Source organism: Capsicum annuum, chromosome 4 (assembly GCF_002878395.1).
Source record: "Capsicum annuum cultivar UCD-10X-F1 chromosome 4, UCD10Xv1.1, whole genome shotgun sequence".
Lineage (NCBI taxonomy): Eukaryota > Viridiplantae > Streptophyta > Magnoliopsida > Solanales > Solanaceae > Capsicum > Capsicum annuum.
The window spans coordinates 228998217-229010729 of record NC_061114.1 but is presented as its reverse complement, the minus strand read 5'-3'; the positions used below and the strand labels follow the sequence as shown (position 1 = coordinate 229010729).

Below are 12513 nucleotides of genomic sequence, written 5' to 3'. Positions count from 1 at the left end.
ACTGCCACCGTCACCATTGTCAACCACCACCAACCACCTCCACCATCACAACCACCATCAACAGAAAATACCGCTACCACACCTACTACCTCTTTTATTCTAATTATATTCACCGCCACCACTGCCGTCACAACAACACAATCAGCAACTACTACCGGCCAATCCCTACTACCAACCAACTCATCTTTCACAACTAGCATCACCACTAATTACCATTAATACATCACAACCTCTACACATTCTTTGGCCGCTACCATCATTGTCACTAGTAACGCCACCTCTACCATTACTTCAATCAGTACCATCGCTACAATTTATCTCTACTAATAACCATCTCCACCATCACAACAAATAACATCTTCAACTAGCACCAACACATCGTCAATCATCATGCATTCATGTTTCAGCCAACACAATCAACACCTTAAACTACTAACATCAAGTAACATCACATCATAACAACCACCACCACCATCAATCGCCACCGTCATAACAGTCACTAAAATACCAACTATCACAATCATCTCCACCAACATTATTAATCACTAACATCAATCATTGTCACCACAACCACCATTATAAGTCATCTCTACTATCACTAACAAACATAAATATTTTTTCTCAATCAAATACTAATAATTTTATTGTATTAAATTACATATTTTTAATATATAATTAATTTTTTATTTGAATTGTATTTTTTATTTTATTATGTATACAAATAATTTCTTTTACACATTCAGATGTTGAAAAACAAACAGTCTTAATCATTCATTTTTCAGATTTAGAGACAACATCTTAATTATTCAGATGTGCTTTCAGATTCAGACGTCTGAATCTTAAAAAAAACAAATGGAGCCTAAGACTTAGTTGCAAATCTGAATGATTAAGACATATTCAAACCTATTAAGAGCCAAAATCTTAATGATAAACAAATAAACTTAATGCAGGTTGAAGTCTAAATCATTCAGATTCACACCTCCATTAAGTGCAAACAAATGAGGCCTAATATAATTTTATATTTTAATGTGAGGTATTAAGATGGTGATTAAACGGAATAACTTTGAGACTTCATGAGCAAGTAATAAATGGACCAATATATACCATAGTTGTGAGACACCAATTATATTGAAAAGAATATATCCTTTGCTTTTTGTATTTTTTGCCCATTTTCTTGCTGTCATCTTCGAATCAATCCCCTTTTTCAAAGTGTAGAAAGGAATTCAAAAGAAGGACGGTTTTCGATTGGAACCCAAAAAGGTAGAATTTATACCATAACTTAAAGATAAAATTAGAGGTGAATTTAAAATTTAAATTTAATTTTTAAAGATTTTAACATTGAGCTCATCGTGTTATATTAAAAATTATGAATTCCAAATTTAATCTTTGGTGAAATTTTGGGAAGTTTTCAAATTTGAATCTATGGTTCATGTGTACAAAATATTGAGTTCGTCAACTCAATTCGGAGGCGGACTAGGTTTGACAGTAAATTTAGTCATTGTATTATATATTAATTTGAAAATTTCGCATCGTGAACTTACTCACATTATCGGTCTCAAATATGAATAAAGGGGGGTTGTGATATGTTGACAATTAAAGTAAAACTTGCTAATTCATGATACATCCGTAGAAAATATGATGTTGCTACAAAAACTCAGACTCTTAAAATTCTGAATCACAGGGTTACGATATGTTGACAATCAATGTAAAACTTACTAATTCATGATGTATCCTTAGAAAACATGATGTTGCTATAGAAACCTATAGACTTAAAATCCTGAATCCGTTTTTTATTAGACCCAACCAATATAAGGCCCCTATCTGTCTCTCCTGACCATACAATATACACCTCCTTTAATTTCTTCCTATCTATATATATCATCACATACTCCTCTTTGCTCCACAGTCTTTCAAGAAAATCAAACCTTGATAAAAACTAGAAAGATAGAAATTCTTCTTTCAATTATATTGAGAGCTAGCTTAGCATGGGTTGGTTCATAGGAGAAAGAAGAGGAGTTAGTTGGAGAGATCAAACTCTAGAATCAATATCAGCACCACCTTTAGCCTTAATAGTTTTATTTGGCCTAGTAATTTTCTTGATGTCCATGTCTACCTATTCAGAATACAAAGCAACAGTTGAAAAATCCAAAGCTAGTATAAAGCTCATGTCTTTCTTGTTGCCTTTTCTTATAATACTTTTGCTTTACCTAATGATTGATTTTAATAGATGGTTTTATCCTTATGGAAGTGTTACAAGACCAGTTGTGTATCATTTGGCCAGCCAAGAAGGTGGATCTCCTTGGGGTATTGCTTTGCTTTTGGTGCTGGTTTTGGTCATGGTTCATTATCAAGACTCATTTCAATCTACTTGGTTTCGTATACTTTGAGAAAAAATGATTATACAAAGCGGAGGCGGATTCAGAATTTACATGTGGAGGTTCGACGATTATATTTTTACTTTTGTAGTATTACTTTGCGTCGAAAGCACTGGGTTATAGCTTGTACATGATTATGTTATATGATTAGGGTGCAACTGTTTTTCATTTCATTAGATAATGTTTAGAGGTATTTGGGTTATGGTCTAAATATAAATAATACATAAATCGTATGTAGAAGTTATGCCCAAATCAAATTTTTGCATGGGTTGCATATTTGAGTTCTTTGATTTTTGCCTTTGTTGTTCATTTAATGAAATTTATCGATCCAAACTTATAAGGCATAACTAGTGTTATATTATGGTATAAAAATATAAACTAATGCCAATTGATTTTTTTTATGTTTTTGCAATGTCAGAGTTTTTATGGCCGTGTACTTAAAAGACAAAAATTAAAGACCATCTCAAAGTAAAGGCGGTTGAAACAAGCATACCAAAATTAGTAGTAATAAACTTTTGGGTTGTTGGCAGGGGTGGGGGTTCGATTTGGTATTTTCAAAGTTCGGATTCAATAATTTGATAATTGGTGTTTGAAAGTAGATACCGCATATCATACTTTTAAATATTGGTTTGATAATTTGATAATCGGTAAATTAAACTTCGATTCGATACAGTATTTGGTATACCGTTTTTAAGTTGGAGATGTGCAAACAATGCTTAAACTTCAAAGAGTACATGTAATAAAAATCCTATTTAGTATTCTTTTTTGTGCTTTTTACGAATATATTACTAAAGTTCAGGGGTTAGTTTTATATATATAACAAATTTTTTCTCCTAAAGTTATTTCAATTCCTTCCTTTTGGATGTTATATTGATTTAAACTGTTAAGAAATAATCCTCCTAGGATTATATTATAATCATTATCATGATTAGCAATATAACAAGGAATGGTTATCCTGATTGATGATTAGTAATATAAGGAGGAATGGTTATCCTGATTGATTCAAGTTGTATTGATAAATTTATCATTTTTGAACAGCTATATCTATTTCCTTCAAAGGTTTTGTAAATACAAGGTATACCTTCATAGGTAGTTAATCCATCTAGGATGCTTTCCTTGACATGGTTTGCTGAAGATCCTGATTGCATTAGAATGGTTTGTTTGTTCCAATCGCTTCCATTGAAAAATCTTCCTGAGACTTTTGTAATATTATTAGAATTTTCAGTGTATCCTGAATATTGAAATATTAAAATTTTACTTTCAAATATCATACAAATACCGAATTACCGAATATCAATTACCAAAATTTTCGATTCGATTCGATAGTTCAATTTTCGATATTTTATGTCCAGCCATAGTTGTAGGTTTTAGCATAAAAACGGCTTTAGGACGTGACGTCTAGTAAAACAAGGCATGGTCTGCTGCTCTCTGTTATATTTTATTCATCATCAATTTGCTGAATTTAAGCTTTAATGTGCATACACAAACACTTCTCCATTATCTCAACTAATATTTTTAAAACATCATATATTAAATTTACTAATTGGATAGCGCAAAATGCGAAGCGCAGACAAATTCAGTAGTTATATCAGTAATAAAAGAGATTGAGAAGAAACAATTATCACTTTGATGATGTGCAACAAGAACAGAAAATCAGAAAATGCACAAATCAAACAATTGATCCTCATTTACTACTCCAAGTTCAATGAAATCTTGCAACTAAATTAGTTACAACTTACATGGACTATCTATAATAGTATACAACATCAACATCTAGTACTGACTACAATCTACTGTTACATAGCTTGAAGAACCAAGACCCAAGGGTCAGTACAGATGATCAAGAATCTTGATCCAAGATCCAATAAACAAACATATGTACCGAAAACCTATCATCTAATATAGATACACGCCAAAGTTCTGGTGACGAGGTCATGTTACACAGGGAGATGCAATTTTTAATTTAGGTACCTTAAATGAGGACGTGAATAGATTTGGAGCACCCAAGTTACTATTACCTGCTTTCCGTTTTGAACTTCTCTGTCCCTACAAAAAAAAAACAAGAAGAGACGATCTATCAGCTTACATAACACGTAAAACCTATGTTACTCAAACCTTCCAACATGACACTATACTGGTGCCAGGTTCTCCAAAAATGAATAACTTTTGGAGGATCAAACACATGTCGGACAGCATTTTTGAAGGATTCAAGCAACATAGCATAGACCGTAACATATTTCTCTGACATGCTCAGAAATGAGATCAAACAATTGTGAAGATACATTTGAATCCAAATGACTGACTAATGTAGCACCAAGATTGTAGTCTAGTCGCGCACACAATGCATTCCTTTAATGTCATATAATATCTCCCACAGTTGGGATAAGACGGAGGACACCTCAATGATGTTCAAGTTATATGGGCATGCTAGCTTGTTATCTGCAGAATAGAGAAATCGTCTTCTACAAAACTAAGTAATTTCTTGAAGACGTAGGTTGATCCTGGTTGGTTCTTGAATTTAAAGGAGCTGTTTACATCAGGCACAGAAGAACATGCCAGTGCAAACGCCAAAATCAAGTCATTTTTATCAAGGAAAATTCTGCAAAAATCAAGGCAGAGAAAGATGTCCAGGATATCAAACGGCAAAGTGTCAAGTCAATGCTAACACCTTTGATGATTGCTCGGTCATTCTTTTCCTTTTTCATTTACGAAGTGAGAAGATAGTTTTTAACATAACAAAAAAATCGATCTGCATTACAAGAATAATCTATTCTTTACATCATCCGAAAAAAAAGGGCCAGTCTCTTGAATCCAAGACAATGACACACTTCATTAATAGGCGAGATACCTCAAAGAAGAACAACATTAATACGGACAAATTATGTAACAGGAAAAGGACAGCTGCAGAAAAGTTTCTTCTAAAATTAAGACAAGGTTACCTTTTCAAGGGCTTGTGAAGATTGCTTTTCTTCTTTGACAGTTATATTCCTCTGATCCATTCCACGAGACGTGCCTCTCAACTTTGAAGGCCCACGAGACGTGCCTCTCAACTTCGAAGGCCCTGATCCATTTGTGGAGCGGCGCAGCACAGGAGTGACAGAGGCACTTCCAGACTTCTTTAGCAACACTAGTTCAGCGGAAAGTTTGGATATCTCTTCACTCTTTTTGACGGAGTCAGACTCCAATTTGGCCATTTGACTTCTTAATGTTGCAATTGTATCATCCATTTGAGTTCTTAACGTTGCAATTGTATTATCCTTATTAGCATTGGACGATTGCAGTTCCTCAATCTTCCTCGTAAATGCTTGTATTTTCCCATTTGCATGCTCAAGATCAGCACATTTTCTCCTCAATTGCTCAGTCATGTCGTTCTCCAGTTTGTTAAATTGGTTCCAAATAAAATTCTTTTCTGCCAAGAGGGCAGAAATCTCAGAATTTTTCTCTGAAGTAAGCTTCTCATTTTCTGTTTTAAGCCTTCTCATCTCATCTTCCCAAGCCTTTTTTCTCGTCTCTGGTTTTTCATTTGTTTCAGTCCTTGATACATCCTGTGGATCAAATGAATGTTCATACGTCTTATCTTCTAGTTATGATTACTAGAGCAAATAATAACTTAAAGCCCCGAAAAGAAATGAGAAACAACATTCATAAAAGAAAAAGCAATTGAAAGAACATACATTTAGCTCAGAGCATTTTTGAGAGAGGAGATCAAACCATCCTCTGAAGTCAGCCAGTTCACTATCTGCATCTTCTGCACTTTTTAGGTGAAAAGTAAGTAGTAAGTCCCCAAATTGAATGCTGGAATAATATAACTTAAAAGATCATGTCTACCCTGGAACAGATAAGGCTACTGATACCTTGGGGATGGGACGACATTTTCAAAAATAAAACCATCTAAAATAGCCTCAGCAATAAAAATAGTTATCATTTTTTTCTAGTTTGCTTTTGGTTTGGTCTGAAAAAAAAAACATGGGCGATTCATAATTTTTTAATAACACGCAGGAACTCCATTCTTGCTAATCTAAGTGATCCACTTTGACAAGCTTGGAGATACACAAAAAGAAAGTTAATTGTGCCATGAGATGAAATCCAACGAGAAATTTTTAGAACAAGAGCTGAAATGTGTACAAGTGAAAGTGAGTCAGACGGAGAAGTAAGTCGGCTCGAGGTAACAAAAGAAGTAACATACCCTTTTTCCAGTCTCGGGTTGAAAGTTCAACCACTCATGTCAAACAACCCATCCTGAGGTCTCTTCCCTTTATTTTTTCTCCTTCCTGCCCTCCCTCACGTGACAGGAAAAAAAGCATGGATTAACACCATAAAAGACCATAACTTCTCTGTCCTAGACTCTTTTGCCTTCTCTATCTCAATTGGGTTAAAGACTTAAAGCCATGGTTTGTATAAGGAGAAAGTTAGAAAATAATCAGGGGATTGTATGCCATTCAATTTTTCTGGGGACCTTTATAGACTTCTGTAAATTGAATGAAGTGCTCAAATGTACTTTATTTCAGTGTTGGGTTTGTAAAAGTGTAATTGAAAGAATTTAACTTATCTAATGGGAAATAGGTGAATTAGCAGAAGCCCCGACACGTAGCTGTTTCTATTCTGTTTCAATTTATATGACCATGAGCACCACTAGTCCTGACACATAAATGCTTCCATTCCGTTTCAATTTATATGACACATGCGCCACTAGCCCCCGAGGATTTCTAAGTTATCAAAAGAAAACAATATCATTTTATACAACTTTATTCCGTGTTGGGTTTGCATAAGTTTATTGAGAGAATCTAACTATTGATGAGAAATAGGGTGAATTAACAGAAGTCCTGCACGTAACTTTTCTACTCCATTTCAATTTATGTGATACGTGCACTACTTGCCCTGACATATAACTGCTTCTATTCCGTTTCAATTAATATGACACGTCTTCCACTATCCCTCGTGGATTTCTTGGTTATCAAAAGAAAATAATATCATTTTTTTACAACTATCAATAATTCAAATTTTAGATTTTAATGTCATAATTTTTATCAAAATAACTTTTTATCCATTACTTCAATATTCGTTTCTACTACCGCTAGTATACTATAGTCCCCTTGACAAATCTCAACAAATCGAATAATAAGAACCATGTAAGAAAATGAAATTGCATTTTCAAGCAATTTCAACACCGTAGTTTAGGCAACAACAACATATCCAATGTAATCCCACAAGTAGGATCTAAGGAGGTGGTGTGCACGCAACCTTGCCCCAACCTTGTGAAGGTAGAGAGGTTGTTGTTGATAGACCCTCAGCTCAAGTAAAGCATACAAAAAACAAGCATGTAAAGTAAATACAGTAGCGAAGAAGCCATGCTAAACAATAAATAATACAATATCTGAAGCAAAGGAAACAACATGTAATACTACGATCCAAGAATAAGATAGTAACAGAGGATATATAACAATACTGGGTAGGGAACTAGACAACGCTCGACTACCTACTAACCATAGTTTATGCAGTGACACCATAATTTGCGGTAAACCGCAGCACAAAATAGATGCAAAATAAGGCTCATAAAAGTTTTCATAGGCAGTAATCACGAAATTTCATCATTGTTATCCGACTTAAACAAAGGGCAACTTTAAAGTGAAAAGTTGCCATCTTTGAACTCTGCATAGCAATAGAACTCTACCTCCCAAGGTAACGGTAAGGTCTGCATATACACTATCCTCCCTAGACCCCACTCGATTACATTGGGTATGTTGTTGGAGCAAAAGGTCCACGGTTAGATCAAATTTCGATCACGTCCTCCAATTTCAGATCAACCAAACAAAGCTTATGGCAAGAAAGGTGATTTCTTCCCATTTGTCCTAAAGCCTTGGTGGTGGACAGAATTACGTGATATTTATTACTTCCACCATGGTGGGACCTAGCAGTTATCGCGTGGAATTAACCGAGTTGCACGCAAACTGTCCCAGACAACACGATTACAAAACATATAAAAGGTCTTTTCTTTAAAATAGAACTCACCAAACTTCCTTTTGAACATGGCAACATCTCGTTGCTTCAAACCAACAATAAACTCCGATTTCGCAACCTCAAGTATACGCTCCATCTCTTGAACAGTAAATTCCTTCTTCATCTGCAAAAAAAACCTAAATTTATCAAAAATCCCTAAAATTCCACCCAATCAAAACCCTAAATTAATTTTAAAAAAGCAAATTCCATCAAAAATGAAAAAAATAACCTCATAAATCTGTTCTTGAAAGTCATTAATATCAGATACCCATCGTTCATTCTGTAACTTAATTCGATCTTCGAGTATAATTCTTTCTTTTGCGAGTGATTCAAGCTGCGTTTGTTGTGATGACAACATGTGGACTAAGCCGTTGAATACTTTGTTCCATTTCTCTCTATCCGATGAATTATTCGACTTTTTGGGCTTAGCCATTGGAGATTCAAGAGAAAAAAATTGTGAAATTCAAAGGGAGAGAGAGCGCAAAGGAGCGTAAAGCCGTTGAGTTCGAAAATTTGCTCAACGGTCATGTACAGAAGCCTTTACTCGAAACGGTACGTTACATGAGGGAGTGTGTGAGGATTGGGCTGGGCCAGGGTTTGGGTTTGGGTTGGGCCTGGTATTGGGCTGCTTCTGGGGTTGATGCCTTTTGAGCTCTTGCAAGTGTTGCATCATGCGAGTCGTGATGATAGATCGGTATGACTTCATGTTATATTTAAGGGCCAATAGCATAAATTTGATAGCTTGCTACTTAATTAAAGAAAAGTTTGATATTTTGTATAATTATTGAAAATCTCGATTTTGCGTCCGTCGAGATACATAATTAGCTCCCGATACATCCAACAAAGAAACATTTTTTTACTTTGTAAAGATACATAATTAGCTCTCGATACATTTTTTCCGATTTTGGCTCTGTTGACACACATAATATATCCGAAGAAAATATATTTTTTTCTTGTAAAGATACACAATTAGCTCCCGATACATTTTATTTTATTTTATTTTGGTCTTTCGAGATACACAATTAGTTCCGAGATACATCCAAGGAAGACACATAATTAGTTTGGACGATTATTGTAATTACTTTGTGAGGATAGAAATTTATGTAAATATGGTAAGTTAAGGTATATATATATATGTGTGTGTGTGTTATTTTTTATATTTAATTTAGCTATTATGTTGGATTACTTATAAATTATATTAAAAATCATATAATTTTGAAAACACATTTTTAATTTATGGCATGTGCACCCCACAATGACTCCAAAATCACAACCTCGGAATTAAAGGTGGAGTGTGTTTACCATCTGAACAATCTCCTTTTGACTACAAATCCTCTTGGCTATAATAGGGTGATGTGACTTCATGCTATAATAGATCAAATTATCATTTTCGACAAATCATAGATCAGATCAAATCATAATAATTTGAACCTTTGACTTGTGGTACTTTATTTAAACTTATTCTTTTTTTTTTTTTTTGTATCATTTGATTTTACTCATAAATATGTCTTTTATGATTTCAAAGCTACAAAAAAGGAAAAATATGCATTTTAAAATTGTGGCGTGCAAATCATGGCATGTTATAATATGATATGATATTATGTTATATGTAACAAATTTGTCATGTTTCAAACTATAAAATAGAAAAAAATGCATTTTAAAATCACGGCATGCTATAATATGATATGATATCATGTTATATGCAATAAATTTGTCATGTTTCAAATTATAAAATAGAAAAAGGCCAAACCTATCGATGACCCCCTAAACTTGGCACGATCTTTCACTTAGACACCTCAACTGGATCATGCTCATTTTAAACACCTCAAGTAGATAGAAGTGTCTTACTTTGACACTTTTTTGCCCTTATTAAAATTAACCCGAGGCACGTGTGGGTCAACTGACCCACATAAATTTTATAAGCCAATTATAACTTGCCACGGAGGAAATTACTTTACACATCATATTTGATAACTTAAGGGGAATAAAATCCCCAAAAAATCACATTTTCACAATTTCTGAAACCCAATTGAACCTATGGTAATTTTTGTTTTTTTTACTTTTGATTCAATTTTTGTTGATTCTTAGAGAGATCTAGCTAATAATGATATTTTTTGTAGGTACAATGCATTCAATGAAGTGTTGATTAATTTTCATCAACGAAATTGAAGATTTTTTTTTAAATTGAAGAAATTGAAGAAATTTGAGGTACAACTAAAGTTGCTTTTTACTTTTTTTCTATTTAGCTTACTGTATGGACATTTTACTCCAACAAATTCTAGTGTTTTTTTAAAATTTTTGTTATTAGTTTTTTTTAGGGATTTTAGTGACAAAGTTAGGGTTTTGTGTCGATTTTTTGGAGATTTCACTAATTTATGTGTTATTTTTCAGATTTCACTGATAAAGACAAGGTTATTTTGGTACTTTTCTGTTTTAGGGGTATTTTGGGTATTTCTTTTTATTGAGAATCTTTTAGGGGCTGTTAAGGAAATATAATGGACAACTATATTTTGACCTGTTTTCATCATGGGGGGACTGTTGTAGTCCGCCCTAAACTTAGTTATAAAGATGAGGTTGATGTCTTTGCTGTTGCTATTGATAAAGACCACTATAGTCTTTTTGAGTTTCTTTCCTACGTCAAAGATCTTGGGTATTCAAATATTGAGGGGTTCTACTGTCAAAATATAGATGGTAAAGAGTTAGTTCTAATTAATTCGGATAGGGAGTTATCAGACTTAGTGAAGAACTTGAAAGATGGTGATGAGCTTGGCGTGTTTCTTCTTCATGGCATTGATGAAGATATTGAGGTTGTGTAACAGTCTTCTCTTCTTTCACCAGTGTTTATTGATGAAGATGGTATAAACAGTGATGGTAATGAGGGTAGGGGTCTTGATGAAGATCTGAATGGGAATGAATCAGATGTTCCCAGTACTGATTCAGATGTTGAAATCCCTAATGAGAATGTTTCAGACATTGATGAAGAGTTGAGAGCCTTTAGGGTTGAAAGTAGAAGCAAAAAAAATCCAAAAAGAAAAGCAAAAACTAGAGAAAAAATACTTGTAGGTGAAGTTGGTATTGACAAAGGTTTTTCAGGACAATTTTAGAAAAAAAAAAGACAGATATATGGGTAGATTAGGAGACGATGAAGAGTTCATTGATAGTTCAGACTGTGATGTAGCACTGATTTGGTAGATAAGGATGTTGTTGTGGGTGCTGACTTACCAAGGAGAAGAAGAAGTAGTAAAATCAATTTTGATGATGATTGTGGTGGTGGTGTTTTTGAACTTGAGATGATTTTTAATAGTCCTACGGAATTTAGAAAAGCATTGGAGAGGTATGCAGTAGAAAACAGAGTTCAAATTATTTTAAGACCTAATGAGGCTCATAAAGTGAGGGCTAAGTGCAAATTGAAGCCAAAATACAGTTGGTTGTGTTATGGTGCAATTGATAGAGATTCTGGTGATTTCATGATTAAAAACTATAATCCAGTGCATAAATGCACAACATCAAACAAGAACAAGATGTGTACAACTATATTTGTTGCTAACAGATATAGAGATGAAATAATTAAATAACCATCTTTGAGGATTTAGAAAATACAAGAACTGTGCAGAGAAAAATTGAAATTATATGTGGGTAGAACAATTTGTTATAAGGCTAGATTACGGGTTCTAAAAGAGTCCATGGGGGACTAAAACTTGGAGTTTGCAAGATTATGTGATTATACTGAGATGATAAAATAAATTAATCCTGGTAGTTCTGTTTGGATAAGAATGGATACAGAAACTGTCCCTGATAAAAATTTATTTATGTATTTCTATGTGTGTCTTGATGCATTGAAGAAAGGGTGGACGGAAGGATGTAGAAGAATTATAGGGTTTGATGGATATTTCTTAAAGGGTGCTTGTAAGGCAACTTCTAGTAGCAGTTAGGAAGAATGGTAACAACCAGATGTTTTCTATCCTGGGCTGTTGTGGACAAGAAAATCAAGCATAGTTGGAGTTTTTTTATCAAGTATTTAAAAGAGGATCTGCAGTTGGGTACTGGAAAAGGTCTTACTGTGATGGCTGGTATGCAAAAGGTAATATTTTAGTTTTTTTAACTGTCAATAATTGAAATACTTAATTTCTTTGTCTAGTAC

General features: G+C 33.8%; 1 protein-coding gene across 1 annotated transcript; it reads right to left on the bottom strand.

Annotated features, from left to right (window-relative positions):
• Positions 1-4036: 4036 nt before the first annotated feature.
• Positions 4037-8912, bottom strand: LOC107866902 (spindle apparatus protein lin-5). Its single transcript, XM_016712922.2, has 5 exons — positions 8602-8912; positions 8385-8496; positions 6050-6123; positions 5315-5920; positions 4037-4421 (listed from the first exon to the last, which is right to left on the bottom strand). Exons 1-5 carry the CDS (start codon positions 8803-8805, stop codon positions 4308-4310), a joined length of 1110 nt encoding a protein of 369 aa, XP_016568408.1. The 5' UTR covers positions 8806-8912; the 3' UTR covers positions 4037-4307.
• Between the last annotated feature and the right edge of the window lie 3601 nt (positions 8913-12513).

Excerpts from the sequence above, each read along its gene's own strand:
- LOC107866902 (XM_016712922.2), bottom strand. The coding sequence starts at position 8,805 with ATGGCTAAGCCCAAAAAGTCGAATAATTCATCGGATAGAGAGAAATGG. Across the intron at positions 6,124-8,384 it reads CATGTTCAAAAGGAAGTTTG|AAGATGCAGATAGTGAACTG; the intron begins GTGAGTTCTATT and ends TAAAAAGTGCAG. Across the intron at positions 4,422-5,314 it reads CTTCACAAGCCCTTGAAAAG|GGACAGAGAAGTTCAAAACG; the intron begins GTAACCTTGTCT and ends TTTTTTTTGTAG.